Raw genomic sequence first — 23,898 nt, forward strand, 5'->3', positions numbered from 1 at the left:
GATCAGTATGCTGCTTGGCCCGCTGTGTTCATCCAGCTCTACACCTTGTTATCTCAGATTCTCCAGCATCTGCAGTTCCTACTATCTCTAATATTAATCTGGAGGTCAGTTTGAGGATACTTCAGAGTCATGGAGACAGATGGAGATTAGGAAGGCTTCAAATGCTCCTCATATGACAAGTCCTTCATCCCTGGGGTCATTCTTGTAAAGCTACTTTGGACCCCCTCCAATGCCAGCACATCTTTCCTTAGATATGGGGTCCAAAACTGCTCTCAATATTCCAAATATGATCTGACCAGAGTCTTATACAGCCTCAGCAGTACATCTCTTGTATTTTAACTCCCTGGAAATGAACTTCAGCAAAGCATTCAACAAGGTTCCACATGGTAGACTGGTGAGTTAGGTTAGATCACATGGTATTCAGGAGAGCTAGGCAACTGGATATAAAATTGGCTTGAAGGTTGGAGACAGAGGCCTGGGTCTTTTGGACTGAATATCTGTGACCAGAGGTGTGCCACGAAGATCAGTGCTGGATCCACTGAATTATGTTATTTATATAAATAATTTGGATGTGAATGTAGGAGTCATGGTTAGTAAGTTTGCAGGTAACACCAAAATAGGTGACGTAGTGGACAGTGAAGAAGATTTTCTCAGAGTACAATGAGACTGTGATCAATGGGCAGGTGTGGCAGATGGGAGTTTAATTCAGATAAATGTGAGATGTTGCATTTTGCTAAGGCAATCCAGGGCAGGACTTATAAAGTTAATGGTAGGGCCCTGGGGAGTGTTGCCGAACAAGAAGACTTGGGATGCAGATGCGTAGTTCCTTGAAAGGGAAGTCGCAAATAGACAGGGTGGAGAAGGCAGCGTTTGGAACGCTTGCCGTCATTGGTCAGAACATGGAGTAAAGAAGTTGAGATGTCATGTTGTAGCTGTACAGGACATTGGTGAGGCCACTTTTGGAATACTGCATACAATTTTGGTTGCCCTTCAATAGGAAGGATGTTGTTAAAACTGGAAGCTACAGAAAAGATTTACAAGCATGTTGCTGGTACTGGAGTGTTTGAGTTATGGGGGAGGCTGAGTAGGCTAGGACTTTTTCCCTTGGAGCAGCAGAGGAAGAGATAAGGGGATTTTCTTTTCCCCCCCGAGGATTGAGACACTTTGGAGAATTGTGCCTCAGTAGACAGTGAAGGTGGGATCATAGATTTCTGTCAGACGAGAAAATCAAACTCTGCCTTAAAAATATTCAAAACTCATCAGGAGTAGATAGAAGTGTAGAATTTGAAACACAACATGTCAGTTCATTGCATGGTGCAGCAGGCTTGTAAACTTAGCCTACATGAGTGCCTAACTTGCAGTTTAGTACATAAGTTCATAAATATTTTGAATTTTGTACAATGTAAATTTTACTAAACTATGACGAATGGCTGTGTTGCAAAGTTGGATAGAATACTTGTGGATTGGGAGGCAGGAAGTTAGGGTTTGGTGCCTGTAAAATGCTGGGGGTGGGGGTGTTAGTATTAAGTGGTCCCTTTAAAAGATCATGTGCTTTTTCTATGTTGAGATTTAGAATGGATGTCTGTGAGCAGCAGCTTGAAAGTTTGCAAGTACACCGAGCAACCAAATTGAAACGCTTGTATCCAAGGTTGTTCAGTTGGCAGGCCAAGCAGCAGTTTTTAACCAAGGCAACAAGTTTTGAATTTAGCCAAATCGATTTGAACCAGGCACTTAGACACCAAAAACCAATTAAATTTAAATCTGATGGTTTTGACAACATAGGACCAATCCTATTGTAAGAAACTGACATGTCATCAAGGGAATGAAAGGTGGTGGTGGGGCGGAGGGGCAGTTAGATAAAGCCCCAGAGTTAACTGCCATCCGCCAGAGCTAGCAGCCCTCAGCTCTCTCTCTCTCTCTCTCTCTCTCTCTCTCTCGAGAGAGAGAGAGAGCCACTGGCTCTGACAGACTCCTTTAAGTCTTAGGAGAAAGCACCATTCAAATAACAAAAGGTTCCCGTAGCACAACTAGTTAAGATTCCTGACAGAAGAAATCAACAAGAGAGGGCACAGAATATTCTGGAAGATACGTAACCTGGCTATAATTTCGAGAGACTAAATTCTATTTTTTTACTTAATATAACTGGACTTGCATTTATTCAAACAGAATATTATTAGAATCTTGCTTTATTCAGGAAGTTAGTAATTAGAAATGGTTTATTCGGTTTGTTAATAATTCAGTCATTTTTTTTCCTTTTAGAGTTAGATAAATTGTTACTTGTTGATTGAAAAGTGAGTGTCAGGGATTGGTTTTATTTAACCACTTGAAGTTGCTGAAGGGCAGGTTACACCACTTTTCACACCCCTTTTATTTCCGATTATAGGGCAAAGTGTTCCTCTCTGGGTGTTTTGGTTTTAGTTCTCAGAGGAGGGTCAACCTCCTCCTCATAACAGCTGCTACCTAGGTTTCAGCAGTAGCTAGGCCCAAATATTAGTGCATACTTTCCTCGAAAGAAGCAAGAGGTTCTCAAAATGCTTTTTTCCTTTGGTACCATGCATCATGAGGGAAGTAGAAAATCAAATGTAACCTTACTGTGCAGCTGAGCTCATCCCATGGGCAAAACAGACCATGATGAGATAAAAAGCTTCCAATTACATTTCAAATTCTGCAATTTGCAGTAACCATTGCCAGAACGATTGTAAACAACCGGACAGTTAAAGTAAAACAATAACAAATAGGACAGGAGTAGGCCATTCAGCCCCACGAGCCTGCTATACCAATCAATACGATCACTTTCCTGCATTTACCACGTAATCCTCAATTCCCCTTTCAATCAAGAATCTATCTCAGCCTTAAATATACAAGGACTCTGCGCCCACAGCTGTGGCAAGGAGTCCCAAAGGGTCTCAACCCTCAGAAGATATTCCTCCTCAGTCTTAAATTTATGCTGAGATAACAAGGTGTAGAGCTGGATGAACACAGTAGGCCAAGCAGCATCAGAGGAACAGGAAAGCTGACGTTTCGGGTCTGGACCCTTCTTCAGAAATTTATGCTCCTTTATTGAGACAATGCCCTCTGGTCCTAGACTCTCCCATGAGGGGAAACGTCCTTTCAGCATTTACCCTGTCAAGCCCCTTAAGAATCCTATATGTTTCAATGAGATCACCTCTCATTCTTCTAAACTTTGGCGAGTAGAGTCCCAACCTGTTTAGCATTTGATCTTAAGACAACCCACCATATTAAGAATCATCCTACAGAACATTCTCTGAACTGCCTCCAATGAAATGTTATCCTACTTTAAATGGGGGAGACAACTTTCACAGTACTCCAGATGTCATCTCACCAGCACCTTGTACAATTGCAGTAAGACTATTTTATACTTCAACCAGCTTGAAATAAGGGCCAGCATTCCCTAACCTCCCGGATTACCTGCTGTACCTGTGTGCTAGCGTTACATATTTCGTGCACAAGTAGACCCAAGTCTCCTTGTGTTGCAGCTTCTCTATTTAAATATACTTTCTTGTTCCCCCTTCTAAAATAAACACTGAATTTCCCATATCATACTCTATTTGCCAACATTTTACCCACTTAGTTAAACTATCAATATCTCTCTGTAAACTGCATCCATCTCGGTCTTTCAATCTAGTTTTGAGTTGTCTGCAAATCTGACTACAGCGCATTCACATCTTTTGCCCAAGCCATTAATATGTATTGCAAACAGTGGCTGTGCCCAGCACTGATCCATGTAGAATTCTACCAGTCACAGGTCATCAGTCTGAAAAAATAATCCTTTATCCTCACTGCTTAGCCAATTCTCTATCCATGCCAATATACTACCCTCTAACACTTTGGGCACTTATGACCACCTTTTGAGGGGTACCCTGTCCAACACCTTCTGGGACTCCAAATACAGTACAACACTGTTACTGGCTCCCCTCTATCCACTCTGGGTGAGATGGCCTCGAAAAGCTCTAATAAATTAGTCAGGCACAATTTCACTTTCGTGAAGCCACATTGCCTCTGCTTGATTAGATTATGATTTTCCAAATGTTCTGTTATTACTTTCTTAACAATTAATTCCAATGCTTTTCCAATCATGATGTTAGGCTAATCAGCCTATAGTTGAATAGGGGTGTCACTTTGGCAGTTTTCCAATCTGGTACTTCTCCAGAATCCAAAGATTTCTGGAAAATTACAACCATTGTACTTTCTATCTCTTAGCTACTTCTGTTCGGATCCTAGAGATGTAAGCCATCAGGGCCAGAGGATGTATCTGCTTTTATCCCCTTTAGTTGGTCTAATATTACTTCTCGTGATGGTGATGGCACTTAAATCCTCCCCAGTATTATTGGGATGCTTGACATATCTTCCACCATAAAGACTGATGCAAAATATTTGTTTAACTCCTCTGCCTTTTCCTTGTTCCCAAAACCAGATTCTCCCAAAATTCATTTTGAAGAAGCCTATTTTTACTTTGGCCCCTCTAAGTAGCTCTTGCCAGTTTTTATATTCCTCACTAATTTGTCCTCAGTTTATTTCTTCTGTCTTTATTACCTTTTGGGTCTTCATTTTCTGGATTCTGAATTTATCCGTGTGTTTGGGGCATCACTGACTTTGGCCTCCTTATGTGCATTTTCTTTCAACTTAATACTCTCCCTAACTTCCTTGATTAGCCATGGATGGTTTATCCCTCTTTTAGAATCCTACCTCCTCACAGATGTATTTTTTGCCGAGAGTCACGAATTACGTCTGCTACTGCTTGCTTACTGTCATTCCATCCACTCAGTTCACTTTAGTTAACACTCAATTTTACTGTAACTATGATTAAATTTATTTGTTGCCTGTTAAAAGGCCACTTCAATTTGAAAGCATAAATGAAACAAAAAAATTAACCAAATATATAGCTTTATGGACTTCTTTAGATAAACTTGATTTCTTTTTTATTTAAAGAAACAATGCATTTTAATACAAGCAACTTTTGAATGACCATGTATCAGACAAGCATATTTACAAATTCAAGTAAATAAGCACTGGAAATATTGTGCCACTCCTGGACTGGAAATAGATGATAATTGCTGTAAATGCTATTTGGTTGAATCCAAATCACAAGTCTCAGGTTGTATATTTTGCTAAATTAAATTGTTAAGTAGATTAAATGGAAGATAATCAGAAAACACCTTTTGTCATTCATACACCTGGACAGACAGTTATAGTTGAAGATAAGCATTACAAATCTATTCAACGGCTTCAGCTGGTTCAATGTGAATGGTTGTGATGCCATCAGGAATAGATAGAATAACAATTCAGTGTATGACCAGTCTCAATTTATGCTGTTCCTAATTTTTAAAAAAGCTCTTTCATGGGATATGGTTGTTACTGGCTCGGCCAGCATTTACTGCACGTTCCCAACTTCCCTTCGAAAGTGATCGTGATTGGTCTTCTGGAGCCACTTCAGTCCTATGTGGTGTAGGTACACCCACAATGCTATTATGGAGGGAGTGCTAGCATTTTGACCCAGCAATCTGAAAAACCAGTGATACAAGTCCAAGTCAAAATTGTGTGTGACTTGAAGGGGAACTTGCAGATGGTGGTTTTCCCATTTTCTTCTTGGTGGTAGAGGTCATGGGTTTGCAGGATGGAGAAAGATGTCATTTATTTTCTGGCCTGTGCCAGCTGTTGATTATTGTTCACATATTCTGTGGAAAGTCTAAAGTTAGGACTTTGCTACTCTTGCGATGTACCAAGTTATGGATCATGATGTTTGCAGTCAATTAGGCCCCAGCAGGAGGTGGGTGGTTGCTAGTTTATAGATTGCGTAGTCCATTCTAGTAGAGGTTATGGGATTTCAGATGAGTGTGGGGATTTTCTTTGATTTGCTGTGTCAATGAGAATGCTTGAATCACTGAAAATCTATATAATGGTACTTTCACATGGCTCAAAGTTCCAGTATTTTGACACAGTGACTGTGAAAGAATGGTGATACATTTCCAATTCAGGATGGTGAGAGACTTGGAGGTAGATGTTCCAATGCAACTTTCTATTTTTGCACCTTTAAATAATGGAATTTTTTATTTTGAGAGATCTTGTCAAGGAAGCCTTGGTAAGTTGCTGAGATATACTTAGTACATATTTCAATCTACAATCAGTTTAAGCAGATTTAAGAGGGGAGTGTACCTTTACTGTGATGAACAGGGTGCTGATCAAGTGAGCTGCATTGCTCAATAGTGCTGAGCTGAGCGTTGTAGCTGTGCTCACCCAGGGCAAGTGTAGAACATGTCATCCCATTTGTGTCTTGCGGGTAGCGAAAAGGCTTTCAGAGCTATGAAGAGAGTTGCTTGGCACAAAGTGCAGCCTCCAAACTACTCCTGAAGTTATAATATTTTTGTGCCAAGGAAGTTACATTAAAGCTTCAAAAGAAGTACTGATTCAGCATCAACTGGCCTTCAGCCACTACGTAAAGTTTATTTTCATGTCAGTATTGCACTTTTTGCAAATCATAAAGCTATTTCCCCAGTTCACAATTTTTCAAACCAACGGAAACAGCTTTTCCCCCATTTACCATCTCCCCTCAAAATTTTGAGTACTGAATAAATTCCTTCACCAACGAGAACAGTCTAAACTTCTCCAATCTTTTTATTAAATTGCATTTCTTAATTCTAGGAACTATTCTTGTGAATCTTTCCTATGCCTTCTGTAATACTTTCACATATTAAAGGGTGATACCCAGAACGGTATATTCTACTCTGGTTGAGACCAAACCAATGGGTTTTAAAAAGGTTAACACAATTTCTTTGATTTTGTACTCCAACTTTATTAAAGAAGCCCGGAATTCCACATTTTATTAACCATTCACAGCATGTCCACTCTCCTTCAATATTTTATGCACATACATAGCCATGTACTTCAGCTCCTGCACCCCTTATAGAATTGTACTTTTATATTCAGAAACAGTAACAAATTGCTGGAAAAGCTCAGCAGGTCTGGCAGCACCTGTTGAGAGAAATTAGAGTTAACGTTTCGGGTCCGGTGACCCTTCTTCACAACTTTTATGTTGTCTTTAAATTCTTCTGACCAAAAGTAATCATTTCACAATTCTTTGCATTCAATTTCATCTAGTGTTCCTCTAACCTGTCTATGTCCTTTTCAGTTTCTACACCATTCTCAAGTTTTATAAATTATTCCAAGTTTTGCACCATCCCCAAATTCTGAAATTGTGCCTTGTACACCAAGAATTAGGCTATTAATATAAAGTGACATTCCTAATACTGATCCTTGGGTAGTACATGATAAATCCTCCTCCAGCCTACAAGACAACTATTAACCGCTACACGGTTTCCCTTCCTTCAGCCATCTGAAATCAAAGTTGCTACTGTCCAGTTATTCCACATTCTCAAACTTTGCTCAAGAAGTCGGTTATGTGGCACTTTATTAAGTATCTTGTGCAAGTTCATGTATGGTGCTGCCCTTAAGCCTTTCTCTTACTTCATCAAAATGCCAAGTTTGTTAGACACAATTTGTCCTTAATATTCCAAGCTTACTTTCCCTAGTCACTCCCCATTTGCAGAAATGACTTAAATTTAGCAGAAGTGTATCACTCCTAAAAGCTTCATCCCCAGGGTAAAACCGACAGATCTGAAAGGACCTAGTTTACCTTTGCATTCCTTTTTGAAGGAGGCTGTATCATTTGCAATGCTCCAGTCCTTTGGTAAACCTGAGTCTAAGGATGATTGGAAAATTATGGACAATGCTACTGCAATTTCTACTCTCACTTCCTACTTCCTTGTGACTTTTCAACTTCTTAAGTACAGACAACTTATCCTACTTACGAATTTTAAACCACTCAAGTATCTGAACTACATACTCTTTCACAATGACTGGGCAACATCATGTTCATTGGTAAAGCATTCATTTCATTCTCAGCCATGCCCCCTGCCTCCATGCAATCAATCTCCTTTTTTGGTCTCTAATTGACCCCACTCCTCCTCTAACTACTTGTTTACCAGTTATGTCCACCAAAAACTTTTGGATTGCCTTTTATGTTAGTGACCAGTCTTCTACCATACCCCTCTAAACCTTCTTAGCAGCCTTAATTGTATTATCTACCCAAAGCACACTTCTCTGCTTCTTCTGTCATCTAGGGTGCTCTGGATTTGTTTGCCCTTCCTCCCTGCTTCATAGGAAGCAAACTTGACTGTACCTGATGCTATCTTTTCTTTAACTGAATAATGAACCATCTTTAACATTTTGTCTGCTAATTTTTGATTCCAATTTATCTTGGATAGATCCATTCTTATCCCAAAGCTTTCTTTCCCCCTCAGTTAATTATTCTTACTCTGGAATGCTCCTTGTCCAAAGCTTTGTGACACAATGATTACTGTCCCCTAAATGGTGGCCCCCATGCTTATTTCGCTTGGCCCACATCATCCCAAAAACTGGATCCAACAGTTACTCCTTTCTCATTGGACTGGAAACATATTGCTGTAGAAAATTCTCCTAAACATATCTATTGGAATGTTTGCTCACCTGCCCTTTATACAGATACTTTCTAGTCTATACTCGGATAAAGGCCTCATTATAATAGACCATTATTCTTTCCTTTCTTCATCACAATTTTGTTTCTCTACATCTTTCCTGTTAATGTGAGGCCCATAGACAACGTAACGGCACTTTTACTTTTGTCTCTTAGCTCCAACTAAAGAACCTCTGCTCTGAACAACTTTAACAAACTCTCATTGTATTTAAAAATACCTGGACATGCACTCAAAAGCCTACAGAGTTACAGACGTAGGGCTAGAAGAGGAATTAAGGTTGGATGGTATTTTTGCAGTTGCCATGTACACAATGGACAAAATTACCACCTCCTATGCCACAGATCCTCTGTCTCCTGAATTTCAGAGATCACTGCAGTGATTACCTAGGGCCAAAATTTGACTTTCAATAACTCCCTTTGTGCTAGGGATGACTCCAGCCAGTGGACAGAGTTTCTCTTACCAACATGACAAAGCTAAGAAGTCAACTTGTATGTCACATTAGTGCTGCTATTCAGGACTGAATTTTTAAACTTTGTTTTTAAGTCACCTTAGTCCTACCAGACAATAGGGCTGCTCCCTCTTTAGGAAGAAACAACTGATGGTGGTTTAAACCCGAGGGTCACCGCACCTCCGTGGAGGTTGAAAAAGGAGAATCCTTCATGGTAACCTCAGCCAGTGCAGCAAATGAATCCATGTCGTTGGCATTACTTTGCATTGCAAATCAGTTGTCCAGCCAACTTACCGAACAATTAAATGGCAATCACACAACATTATTTATGAACATGGAGCAAGAGTAGGTCATTTAGTCCCTTGAGCCTGACCAGCCTGTGATCTAATTCCATAATAATTTTAATCTGAAGCAAAGCATAAAGTTTGCAGATTAAACAACCATTACAGTAGTATGAACCCTGACCCAGTCCCAAATATGAATCTCTCCACATCTCCAAAACAACCAACTCATGGATTACTTGCAGAAAAAAAAAGGATCCAGAAGCAATATTCCAATTTTCAGAACCGAGTTAGCACCTACGTACTAACAGTTTACTAATTTTATTTCATGAATAAAACAAATTCAAACTGTGTCTGGGTGGGTGAAATATATCTGAAAGAGTGTCACCTTATTAAATAAATTGCCTTACCTTTTGGTGGAAAATAAGATTTGCTTTCAGCCTTGTGAGGCCAATCAACAACCAAGGGTCCGAAACGACGAAAACTGGCAGTAATTTCATCTGTAAAGGAGAAAGTTTATAATGCACAGAAGCCAAACAAACAAACAAACAAACAAACAAACAAACAAACAAACAAACAAACAAACAAACAAACAAACAAAAAGTACAGAAATGAAAATAAAACTCCTGAGCTGTGTCACAACTGGCAGTACCTTCATCGATATCTGGGGGAAGGCCACCAACAAATACTTTACGTGAGTATCGTTCAATTCGTTCCCCATTCTGGTGAGAGGAGCAGCAATTAACAGAATTCAGAACCCCAGGGACTGTCTGATCACCATGTCCATCATCAAGAAAACCATCTTCTATGGGGAACAACGAGGAGCGGCCTGCAAAAAAGGCAAAAAAATGATTAACTGAAATCTCAAAGTCAGCTGTATCACACAAGGACTAAGACCTTGAAGCTATTCAACTAGTAATGCATTTGCATGAAACTTTTAATGCAAAATTAGTCAAATTTGAAGCTTAATGAGTAGTGTAAACTATGCTAACTTGTTTACAAACTGTTGCATCTACATATCATTACAGATTGCAAAAAACTAACTTTACACTTATCATATAGGTGTATGAAAAGCTGATGCTAAAACTGTTACTAACTTCAACAAAGCAGGATTTTAATTTTAACTCTGCAATTAAAAATTCTGCAGAGATTTAAAATAGTTTGCCCTTTTGTACATAATAGAACAGCTGGATGGTATTTTCTGATAAGCCAGAGAATAAGATGCTCATGGCTGCTTTGCTATTGAGCACTTGAACACAAAATGATTCAACATTCTGTATGAAAGAAACAGGTTTATATTTTTACATATCTACATTTATTTGCAAATAATTTCATAAACGAGTCATTGATCAACAATGCCCTAAAAGGAACAGAATCTGCAACTTATTGTATTATGTTGCTTCAAATTTATTGTTCAAATGCATATGAACATTTAACATGTAAACTTAAGTTCAAAGTAATCTGGAAACTACACACAGCCACTCTGTTGGCTACCTAACTCAGTAACAGGCAAATGAAAGCACTGTTTATGACTGTCAAATGGGTGCCAATCTAATTGATTTGCCTCTTTCAGATCACAGCTAAGAGTTCATGTTTTGCAGACACATGGGATGATTAGTAATATGAATAGGACAGCACCATTGGTATTGAAAACAAAAACAAATTGCTGGAGAAACTCAGCAGGTCTGGCAGCATGTGTGGAGAGAAAAAAAAAATAGTTGAAGAAAAGTCTGATTTTCCTCCACAGATACTGCCAGATCTGAGTTTCTTCAGCAAATGGTTTTTGCCCACAATTTGTTGGATTTAGTATACCAATGGTGTCTAGTTGCCGGAGGCTAAGCGATACACAAAAGATGGCCTCATGTGATGTTGATTCAAGTCAAAATGCTATAAAACCTGGAGTCAAATTCCTGCTTTTCTAATAATCAAGTTGTTCATTAGGCTAGCTCCAGCAGTTTAAACTACAAGTTATAGACTAGCAGCAAATCAGTCATTTTGCTGGAATACAATTTGTACTAGTTATAGGACTCCTCAGTAAGAATAAGCACTTTAGAGATGAACCATAAATAAACTTACTTCACAGCAATAAAAATCTGAAGACAAAACTGTATATTTCCAATTAAGGTGACAAAGTCACTAAAAACAGATGCAAAAGACAAATGCACAATCTTGTAATTGTCACAGCAGCAAACAAACTGAAATTTAGCTGTACATCTTCATCCTATATTACAAACTACACATTTTAAAAAAAATCATGGGAGGTGGGCATCACTGGCTATGCCAGCATTGATTGCCCATTCCTAATTGCCAGAGTGCAGTTAATAGACAACTGATTGCTGTGGGTCTGGAGTCACACAGGTTAGGATCCACAGGTTAGACCAAACAGGGATGGAATGTTTCATGTTCTTTTGGGGAAGGACTGAACCAGATGGGTTCTTACAATAATTGGCAGTGGTTACGTTTGCCATTTTATTGGATCCATATGTCAAGGTGAGATTCGAATCAAATGTCCCCAGAAAACCCAGTAGGGTTCTGGATGACTATAGCCCAGAAACATTACAACTTCACCACTCCCCTCCATATTTGCCCTATTGGATTCACATCTATGCCTACCAGTGAGTAACAGATCATTTAACTTACAACAAGAAAGAAACTGTAAACAGAGCACATTGTGTTCAATGGTTGAACTTGAATTATTGAGATATTATAGACTGAATTCTTTAACAAAAGAGCTAACAGTTTGCACATACTTCAGAACTTCAGTAAAACATGTCAAAGCCAGCGGAGGCAGTCCTCAAATCTTCCTCTGGTTAATTCTCCAGCTAGCAATTAACCCATATCAGCTGATGCTGACATTTCATTTGGAGAATGGCTAGTTGTATTAATTTTAATTCAGTAGAAAAAAATTAAAGCAACCAGGATAAAACAGAAGCATGGACCCACTGGAAATTTTTTTACATTGCTCAAAATTTCAAAAGACGAGGAGTGAAATGATTTAGCACACATTAAAGCACAAACAGAATAAATTAATCTTGTTGTTTAAACTGATTACATGCTCAAGGTGATGTACAAATACAGCTGCATAAAAGCAACTGAAGCATCTATGAGTTATTTTAAATTTGATATCAACAAATTTTGTTTTGGTCTGAACAATGCATGTCAGTTTTACTTTGGCATCAAAATACTGCAGATGCTGGAAATCTGAAATCAAAACAAAGTGTTGAAAATACTCAACAGGTCATGAGCTTTCTCAGTCTATATAGGCTGCAGGCTTAATGTCAATGATGTTTAATCAGAACTGGTCAGAGATACAACACATTTAGAATAAGTTGTCAGCTCCTCAAAACCACAGATGGCACATGCCAGGCTTCATGGTGTGACCCCCTACAGATGAATCAACAGTCCAGTTATAGGAATCAGAAGGCCAGTTGGCCAGAGAAGGGAGTTCAACAGCTAAGGTTTAGTCCTCTCTCCCTCCACTCTTTGTTTAAACTACTGTGGAGAAGCAATTAGCTCCTGACTATTTTGTGGCTTGTTGGAAGAGGCACAGCAACTTGATGTGGAGGCCCGAAATGTCAGCCTTCCTGCTCTTCTGATGCTGCTTGGCCTGCTGTGTTCATCCAGCGCTACACCTTGTTATCTCAGCAACTTGATATCGGTTTTAGAAATCCTGCCACTAATAACCACTTGATGTGAAAGTTAGCTGGATACCCTATTTAATGATGAGGAAGTTCTTACGTTACAACAAAATACAGACAGGTCAGATAGGCAGATGGAATTTAATCTTGAAACGTGTCAGGTGATGCAGTTTGGAAGAAATAGCAAGACAATTGAGTACTCAATAACTGGTAGGACACAAGGAAACTCAAAAGGAACAGAGGGATCTTGGGGACTCCTCCAGAGGCAGCTGTCCCCCTTTGTTGAAGGGTCAACTAGAAAGGTGCATAATATTAAAAGATGGAAGGCAGGAGGTTTAGAGGGGATTTGAAGGAAACATTTTTTCACCCAGAGAGTGATGGGAATCTGGAATATAGTGTCTGACGAGGGTAGTAGAGGCAGAAAACCTCTCAACCTTTAAAACATACTTGGATTAGCATTTGAAATATCATAATATTCAAAGCTAGGGGCCAGGTGCTGGAAAGTTGCAGTTAGTGTAGAAGGATCAGTGTACACTTGATGGGCTGAAGGGCCTTTTCTCTGCTGCATGACTCTGAGCACAGAGACAATAAAAGGCAGAAAGGCAGGAAAGAATAAAATGGGAAATCTGTGATAGAGTGGAAGACTAAGAAATTAAATACAAAAAAGAGAATGATAATGCATGGGCCAAAAAAGTAAGTAAAAGATGGGCAATGGAAGTGGTGCGAATGGGCAGAGGTGAATTATTAATAATGGCTGCTATCTGAAAGAAAGAGTGTAGTAGCCAAGGTTGCCAAGTTTTTGAACTTAATTAACATTTATAACCTTACAAATTTAACAGAGTTCAACAATTTCAACTGAAATTGTAAGTTCCTCCCTGCATAGATGTTGCCCAAACTGTTGAGGATTTCCAGCATACATTTCAGTTTCATTTAACTTGTGCTGCTGAAGCGAATATCAATTCGCGTGCATTGAGCCTGCCTCAAACAGAATTCTGCTGCAGAATCATTTATGGTATTGGCAAATTTAAGAGCATACAACTATACTTAAACTCTGTTTATTACACCTGGATCAGGTGTAATTTTATATAGGTGGAAACAAGATATGCATTTAGGCTGTGATGATTGCGAACATTATGTAACAGGGCAGTGACATTGCAAAAACCAAATTTAGGACTTAATTATCCATGCAAGCTGCAGTACACTATGAAATTCCATTTAGGCACTATTTCAGTCAAACTGGGTGGTTTGAAAGGAGCATAATATTAAAAGACAAAAGGCAGGAGGTTTAGAGGGGATTTGAAGAAAACATTTTTTCATCCACAGTGTGATGGGTATCTGGAGTTGAGACTGCTACTCTGGATGCTACAAGAAATTACTGCACATGTGCATCAACAGAACCCTCTTCCAGATGTAAAGCAATTGAAGGATATATTTTCCAATTCGCAATTTCAATTATTATATCCTTCTTAGTGTTACTGAGGCCAGATGTTATTATTCAATTAGTCAGTGAGATCCAAAGCCACTGCTTTCCAGAATATTGGTCCCAATTTTGGAGTTATTCTATCCCTTTAGAATTGATACAAAAGTGAAAGTCATTTCATAGTTATTCTAGGATTGCAGTGCAAAACTCCCAAGACAGGGTTCTTGATCTTAGTTCCTTTATTTAGATTCTAGAATGATACAGTGAAACAGTATTATTGAAGTAGCTCCAGTTCATCTTGGGAGAAAGAGGGTTGCCCACTAAAAATTCAGAGGATCACTGGGTACTGGCTGGAGGATGCAGTGGTGAGTAACATATTCCCCAATCCCACTGAGCCATTTGATGGCTTAGCATCCACAAGGTACAGGTCAGGAGTGGACTGAAATATTCACTTTCCTGGATAAGTGCAGCTCATATGATATCAAAAAAGCTTGAATGCCATCCCACAATAAGCAGCCTACCTGATTGGGACTCCTTCCATCACCTGAAACATTCACTCCCCTCAACCAGTGACATTAGATGAAATGTACCATGAATAAGGTGCACTGCAGCAACTCAACAAACCTCCTTCAACAGTACCTTCCAAACCTGTAACCTGTCATCTAGAAGGACAAGGATAGCGGATACACGAGAACATCACAATTTGCAAATTGTTCTCCAAGTCTCAGATCATTGTGACCTTGAACTACATAACTGAATTCACTGTTACTGGGTCAAAATCATGGAATTCTCTCTGTAACAGCACCGTTCACCCATACCACAGAGTACAGCAGTTCAAGGTAACTCAACACCACCTTCTCAAGAGTAATTACGGATGGGAAACAAACACATACATCAACATGAAAGTAAAAAATAAAATCTGGACTTGCCATTAACCAAATAGGTAAGTAAAACTGAAGTGAAAACCTGCAATGAATTACTGGACTACAGGCTAAGAAACTAGTGGGATTATTCCAGACTCTCTCATTTGCTTTTCCTCCTTCTTTCAATAATATAAAACATGTCACATTCCTATCTTCCTTCAATTCTGAAGAAGTCACATTTGTTAATGTTAATGTTGCTTCTCTCAAGAGATACTGCTGGACCTATGGAGTATTTCCAGTACCTTCGGTTTTTACTTAATATTGTAAAGAACAGTGTTGCACATAATAAAATTAAGATTTTGAGCCAGGATACTTCTGAATTCATCACATGACTTTTGTATCCTGCCAACGGTTCACTTTTTTAAAAAAGTCATCTGTAAGATTGAAGCCAATCACCTGCATAATTCACATTGATATTATTTGTCATTAATCATGTGGATAAATTATCCATATCGGTAAAATATTCCCATTAATGTTGAATGTTAGAAATTTCTACATCCACACTGGGTAAAAGCACTGCCTAGGAAGGGTATGGAGTCCCAAAAACATTTTCAGGTTCAATTCCTGATCTACGCTGAGGCAGTTGACACTAACATGCATAACTGTTGGGCTACAGGATACTTTTCATTGTACCCTCAAATCAGTGAGGTAAAATACATCTTTCAAGAAGAAAAATCAGCCATGGTCCTATACCATCCAGTGCCCATGCAGAAAGTAGGAATGATATAGGGTGAGAATGGAATGGGGTCACTTGTGGTACCTTCCATACTGTACTTAAACCATTCCCTTTGTAATGGCCAAATCAGCAAGACATCTGTATTTATCAGGACCTGTGACAGAACATTCCTCCAGCAAGTCAGTTCAGAAAGTATGGGGAGGCGAAAGGAAAATAATCTTAGCTCACCATTTGATTATATTAATACTTATTATTCAATGGAAAGGAAATACTATTACAATTGGGGTTATGAATAGATTTGCTGATGAATTTCCAAAAATCCAGTTCATTGGTTACTAATTAGTTGTTAATAGACATTTTGATCAACCAGCAAGTTGTCATTTCAAATTCTAAGTTCTCCTGCAGTCTTCAGCGAGACAACCAGTTTCACTTGTTTGACATTCAATCTTGAAAATGACAGACATGGGGCACATCATTCCTGCTTTGAACAACTATTCATGCTGCTAACAGAACATTGCGACAGTGGCCATGTGATGTCTGTGCCCTAAATTGGAGCAGGAGTGGATGTCAAATCGGACTTTCAGAGAAAATTGAAAGTTAAAAAGAAGCCATATGGAAAGAACATCCCATGTAGAAAAATTCTACTGCCTAACATGAGCAAAATAGTACAGTATTCAGGCTCTCCTAGACAACTGAATAGATCATCATACTGTTTTGGACTGTGCTGGAGGTGACCATGCAAATTTAGGATCCCAACTCTTTCTGGAAGGGCTATATAAAACATAATCTACAACGTATTAACTAATTTTCAGAAGCATTAAGTGCAGCGTTATGTTCATGCAGATATGCTTTGTACATGCAGATCTAATTGAGAAATCAGTATTGAATTAATAACAAGTAACTAGTGATTGGTTATGAAGTCACATTGATCTGTTTACAAGCCAGCACTAAAAACCAAATGTTTACCTCGTCTTCGCCCATAACTTCTTGCTGCATGCAAACAAAGAAGGATAAATAGGATTCATCAGTGTACACTCATATTTCACAAATTCTAAGGTAAGCAAACTAAAATCCAATCTTTACGACAGAAAAGGTGATCAGTTTTATGACTCTGCATGCCTTTAAGTATTTGGCAACTGAATTTTGTTCAGCTGTAATTCTAGAAGTCTCAGTTTTAAGAAGTCATCAACTCAAATGACAAAGTGAGATGAGTTATCAATAACTGCTTATATTAATCAAATCTTTAGATCAAACTCTGGATTAATTGCAGAATTCTTCAAAAGGGTTTCAGTATCCACCACTGCAGAACAAGTCATAAGCATATATTTGAAGGATTAGTAAATGTAACTGGCAAAGTATATTTCAGAATTCCTACATTTTCCTTGACAATATGGCATTTATGGCAGCGCAGATATGTCTGGTGTGGGAAGAGGTTCCTCGGCATCCAGAATCCGTAGAATTTACACAAGACAGCAAAAAGCGCAGCCTCGAGAACAGAAAAAAGGTTAATACTCCATACGTACAATGCTTTTGGAAGGAGGAAAACAAGAAAACTTTGAACAACCAGAAAGAAGACAGTTATGGCTGAGCCCTAGCCTACTAAAATTTGATAGTACAACTAAATTTCTAAATGTTTGGTAACCTATCGTAGCAAGCTTAATAATTTTCTTCTCTTGGTTGTATTCGTAAAACTAGCGACGGTGTTCACTTATTTTCCCCCCCAAATTTATAAAAAATGTTATTGTATATGAAAAGGGTTAGATTTAACAGTTGTTAACAAATATTTTTCACATGTTGTAACGCCATAGTGGAGGTCGCTGGTCACCAGAGTTTCAGAAGGCTAAAATGCTTTTCCATAGTTATTGTCAATGAACCCAGAATTATACAATAAAAAAAAACAGGGGGCATAAATATATATTAGTGAAAGGTCTTGCTGGAAAATTAGCCATGGTTCAAGCAAAATTGCCCTAGTACAGCTACAATACTGATATCTACTTGGCGTAGTGAAAAATTGTTCAACTATATCCTATCCACAAAATAAAAAAGGGTAAACATAATCCTTGTAATTAGCCTATTCCCAATCATCAGCAAGTGATGAAAGTCTGTTCACAATCATGCAGCATTTACTAACCAACAACTACTTAAATGCTGCTCAACTAGACACCTTTTGATCATAGCAGTCACAACCCTGAAGCAAGATTAAAGCCTTGGTCAGAGATGAATCCATGAATCAAAGCAACAGGGACTGCCATTAACATTAAAAACAAGGAACTTCAATAAAACTGAAGGCAATGCAGACAAAAACTGTCCACAGGCTGGTTCATATCTAGCACGAAGGAAGTTAGCCTATAGTTGTTAGAGATTAATAATTTCGTTCCAGGACATGTGTGTGCATGTGTTACTCAATGTAGTGTCCAGGATCTATCAGACTATGAAAGAAGCAAAAAAGAATGATAACTCAGGAGATATTATTAGAGATATTGGAAATCATGAGGGTAAGAAAGCTAGCATAAAGGCACTTTACCTGAATGCTCGTAGCATTTGTAACAAGGTTGATGAGTTAACGGCACAAATCATCGCGAATGAATATGATTTGGTAGCCATTACGGAGACATCGTTACAGGATGGTCACGACTAGGAGTTAAATATCCAAGAGTACCAGACTATTCGGAAGGACAGACAGGAAGGTAAGGGAGGTGGTACAGCTCTGATATTCAAGGACGACATCAGGGCGGTGCTGAGAGATGATACAGGTTCTATGGAGAATGAGGTTGAATCCATTTGGGTGGAAATTAGAAATTCTAAGAGGAAAAAGTCACTGATAGGCGTAGTCTATAGGCCAGCAAATAATAACATTACATTGGGGCGGGCAATAAACAAAGAAATAACTAACGCCTGTAAAAATGGTACGGCAATTATCATGGGGGATTTTAATCTACATGTAGATTGGTCGAACCAGCTCGGTCAGGGTAGCCTTGAGGAGGAGTTCGTTGAGTGTATCCGTGATAGTTTTCTTGAACAGTATGTAATGGAACCAACGCGGGAGCAAGCTATCCTAGATCTGGTCCTGTGTAATGAGACAGGAATAATTAATGACCTCATAGTTAGGGATCCTCTTGGAAGGAGTGATCACAGTATGGTTGAATTTAGAATACAGATGGAGAGTGTGAAGATATAATCCAATATCAGGGTCCTGTGCTTGAACAAGGGGAACTACAATAGAATGAGGGAGGACTTGGCTAAAGTAGACTGGAAACAAAGATTTTATGGTGGGACAGTTGACGAGCAGTGGAGGACTTTCAAAGCAATTTTTCAAAGTGCTCAGCGAAAGTATATTCCAGTGAAAAGGAAGGACTGTAAGAAAAGGGGTAATCTGCCATGGGTGTCTAAAGAAATAAGGGAGGCTATCAAATTGAAAGAGAAGACATACAAAGTGGCCAAAAACAGCATGAAACTAGAAGATTGGGAAAACTTTAAAAGGTCAACAGAAAGCCACAAAAAGAGCTATAAAGAAAAGTAAGGTAGAACATGAGAAAAAACTAGCACAGAATATAAAGACAGATAGCAAAAGTTTCTATAAATATATAAAACGAAAAAAAGAGTGGCTAAAGTAAACATTGGCCCTTTAGAGGACGAGAAGGGGAATTTAGTTATGGGATATGATGAAATGGCTGAGGCATTGAACAGGTATTTTGTATCAGTCTTCACAGTGGAAGACACTAATAACATGCCAGTAATTGACAAAGAGACGAAGGTAGGTGAGGACCTGGAAACAATCATTATTACGGAAGAGGTAGTGTTGGGCAAGCTAATGGAACTAAGGATTGATAAGTCTCCCGGCCCTGATGGAATGCATCCCAGGGTACTAAAAGAGATGGCGGGAGAAATAGCAGGTGCACTGGCGGTAATTTTCCAAAATTCGCTGGACTCTGGGGCAGTCCCAGCAGATTGGAAAACAGCAAATGTGACACCACTGTTTAAGAAGGGAAGTAGACAAAAGATGGGGAATTATAGACCGGTTAGCTTAACCTCTGTTGTGGGGAAGATGCTGGAGTCTATTATCAAGGAAGAAGTACCAAGGCATCTTGATAGAAATTGTCCCATTGGGCAGATGCAGCATGGGTTCACGAAGGGCAGGTCATGCTTGACAAATCTTTTGGAATTCTATGAAGACATTATGAGCAAGGTGGACAATGGGGACCCAGTGGATGTGGTGTACCTAGATTTCCAAAAGGCCTTCGACAAGGTGCCGCACAAGAGGCTACTGCATAAGATAAGGATGCATGGCGTTAAGGGTAAAGTATTAGCATGGATAGAGGATTGGTTGACTAACAGGAAGCAAAGAGTGGGGATAAACGAGTGCTATTCTAGCTGGCAGTCAGTGACTAGTGGTGTGCCTCAGGGATCGGTGTTGGGACCGCAATTATTTACAATTTATATAGATGATTTGGAGTTGGGGACCACGTGTAGGGTGTCAAAGTTTGCAGATGACACTCAGATGAGTGGCAGAGCAAAGTGTGCAAAGGACTGTGAAACTTTGCAGAGGAACATAGATACATTGAGTGAGTGGGCAAAGGTCTGGCAGATGGAATATAATGTAAGCAAACGTGAAGTCATACATTTTGGTAGGAGTAATAGTAAAAAGGATTATTACTTGAATGGTAAAAAGTTGCAGCATGCTGCTATGCAGAGGGACCTGGGTGTCCTTGTGCATGAATCACAGAAGGTAGATCTGCAGGTACAACAAGTAATTAGGAAGGCAAATGGAATTTTGTCCTTCATTGCTAAAGGGATTGAGATTAAAAGCAGAGAGGTTATGTTGCAGCTGTACAAGGTGCTGATGACGCCATACCTGGAGTACTGTGTGCAGTTTTGGTCTCCTTACTTGAGAAAGGATGTACTGGCACTGGAGGGGTTGCAAAGGAGGTTCACTAGGTTGACTCCGGAGCTGAGGGGGTTGGCTTATGAGGAGAGACAGAGTAGGTTGGGATTATATTCATTGGAATTCAGAAGATTGAGGGGGGGATCTTATAGAAACATAAAATTATGAAGGGAATAGATAAGATAGAAGTAGAGAGGATGTTTCCACTGGCAGGTGAAGCTAGGACAAGAGGGCATAGCGTCAAGATTAGAGGGAGCAGATTTAGGACTGAATTGAGAAGGAACTTCTTCACCCAGAGGATTGTTAATCTATGGAATTCCTTGCCCAGTGAAGAAGTTGACGCTACTTCAGTAAACGTTTTTAAAGATAAGGTAGATTTTTTTTGAACAATAAAGGAATTAAGGGATACGATGAGAACGCGGGTAAGTGTATCTGAGTCCACGAAAAGATCAGCCATGATCTTACTGAATGGCTGAGCAGGCTCGAAAGGCCGGACGGCCTACTCCTGCTCCGAGTTCTTATGTTCTTAATCTTCAACTGCTTTATTAATTAAAGATCTTCCCTCCATATAGAGTCGGAAATAGGATGTTCACTGACGGCTGTGTGGATCTCTATTCACTACCAGAGGTAATGAAAGAGTCCAGGTACATAGAATAAATCAACTGCATGTGCTACACAACATTAAACTTCAACAATCTGGTCTAAACAATATGCATTTCCTAAACAGAACACTCATAACATTCCAGATCTGGTGATTAGTGTGGCACGGACTTCCTCTTTCCTGACAATAAATACATACTGACCACAGTTGAGTGCCATGGCATCAAACAGGTGAAGCAACTGACCCGAGTGTTCTCTGACAACAAATTAGGGACTACAAACCGCTGCTTAAGCTTGACTTTTAGATCATTTCACAAAGTACAAAATGAAGATTGTGGCACACACATGGGATTGAGGTAGAATATCAAACTTTAAAAAAGGCATTATTATGAAAAAAATCCATAAAATTTTATAATGGGAACATTTGACAATTCTATAAAATATACATTTTTGCACCTAACTGCCTATGTGTGGATACTAGCAATTGCTGTCAATTTCACAATTGTAATGACAGGTGATTACTAGGCTTCACTTTATTACACTCCAACATCTTGGTTCTTATGTTCATGTTGCAAATTAAAATTTCATTTTAAGAATGACTTCATTCAAAAAACATTTTAACAAAAGCAGTGACTGTGCTTCAAAGAATTCATTATCTAACTCAAACATTTTGCAGCATCCAAGGAATGAAAAATGTTATATACAAGGCAGTCTCTCTCTTTCTCTAGTTTACATTGCTTTATGCCAGTGCATGCTGTCATTATGGGAGACCCATATAATTCTGTACTGGCCTAAACACTATGACATCTGGAATTTCTTTACGTGCTTGTAACAATCTATGCTGCATTAGGAACAGACAAATTATATGTAAAGCAAACTATGTTTGGAAAAGGATGGTTGGAGAAATTTTTTGGTGGTGCTGTTGCAGTAGGGACTGCAGTGGAGATTGAAGAGAATCAAGTCAGGTACTTAATACACATGAAAATCAAACAGCATGTTTAAGAATATCCAAACAGGTTTATGAGAAAAATATCAATTAGATTTTCTGCTTGCCTCAGGAATGCATGTTTGTTCTAACACAAATCACACTCCACTTAGCTAAATCCAGAGAACTTCCTATAGACTAGCAACAGTCAAAGGTAATTTTTTGTACACAGTTGATTATATGGAACTATTATTAGCTGGGAAATTATCTTGCAAAGTTATGATAAACTAAGGGAAGAATCCTTGACCTCATGATTGATTTATATCTTTAGGTCCCACTACTTGCGTTATGCTAGTTGGGTAATACCTTGAGTATTCATTAAGCATTAATACCTTTGACCTCCTTGGCTCTGCTGTTTATGGGACCTTGTGGTGCACAAATTGGCTGCCACATTTCCTTACGTGAAATGAATAAAGAAAAAAAAGAAACAGCAACTAACTTCTGAAGTATCAAATTGGCTACAAAGTGCTTTAAAGTGCATTAGAAACAGACATATTATATGCAAAGTAAACTGCATTTGTAAGAGGATGATTGGAGAAATTTTTTGGTGGTGCTGTTGGAGTAGGTGGTGTGGTGGGAGACAGAAGAGAATCATTGTGAAATATTGTGAAAAGGATTACTTTAAGTGCAGCATATTCCTTTGATTGATTAAAAAAAATGGCAGGAACTTTTCATAAAGTATGTTAAATTTTGTGATGTGTTGGCATAGTTTTGCTACATCTATAAAAGTGAGCACGACTGTTTGGTTATTGCAGCACAATTTAACAGATGAAGCGCATTTTCTAGGCCATAGTAGAAAAGTCAATTTAGCACTGAATCAAATTCACGTTTTGTTCGAACTTGTAAAACAAAGAATCACAGGGAAGTTAAAATAAATATACTTTTCTTCCAGTGAAGCAATTTTTCAAAATCACCCCTCGAGTATAACAGGGAAGTACCACAGCCTGATTACTACTGGAGCTCCAAACATAGTAGCTACTTTGGAGTTCAACCAGAAACAGGTTTAGGAACACTAGATTAAGTTAGGACACACATTAACAGCCATGGGATTTTTCAATAAGTATTTTTATTTTTATTTCACATTCCTAGTATCACAATTTTGCTCAAGTATCCATTCAGCATTAAGTATAAAAGGAGTTACCAAAACTGTTACAATCACATAGATCGCAATTTTATACTAATATTAAAGAAAGAAGTTGCAGCGATACAGCACTTTTCATGTCACGACAAAGGAAAAAGGAGTAGGATTTCATCAAGTCTAATCACTATTCATTCAATCTCAACTGTATTCTCCTACCTTGCTTTTATAATTCTCAGATGTGCCATTTTTAAAAATCAATCTTAGTTTTGAGAAGTTGAGTTGATCCAGCATTCACAAATATGTAGAGAGCTCTAGGTTTCAAATAACTTTGTTTGAAAAGTGCTAATTGAAATCATTGATAACAAGGTGCAGAGCTGGATGAACACAGCAGGCCAAGCAGCAACAAAGGAGCAGGAAGGCTGACGTTTCGGGC

At 38.8% G+C, this 23,898-nt stretch overlaps 1 protein-coding gene across 1 annotated transcript in view; it reads right to left on the reverse strand.

Moving 5' to 3' along the window:
- LOC109917363 (cytoplasmic polyadenylation element-binding protein 2) overlaps window positions 1-23,898 on the reverse strand; it is a 98,200-nt gene that overhangs the window by 23,948 nt on the left and 50,354 nt on the right. Inside the window, exons 4-6 of the mRNA XM_048603171.1 lie at window positions 16,884-16,907; window positions 9,913-10,089; window positions 9,671-9,760 (exon numbers count right to left, since the gene is read on the reverse strand). Of these exons, the coding sequence (XP_048459128.1) occupies window positions 9,671-9,760; window positions 9,913-10,089; window positions 16,884-16,907 (291 nt within the window). The remainder of the gene's footprint in view (window positions 1-9,670; window positions 9,761-9,912; window positions 10,090-16,883; window positions 16,908-23,898) is intronic.

The sequence above is a fragment of the Rhincodon typus genome, chromosome 1 (assembly GCF_021869965.1).
Source record: "Rhincodon typus isolate 14 chromosome 1, sRhiTyp1.1, whole genome shotgun sequence".
Lineage (NCBI taxonomy): Eukaryota > Metazoa > Chordata > Chondrichthyes > Orectolobiformes > Rhincodontidae > Rhincodon > Rhincodon typus.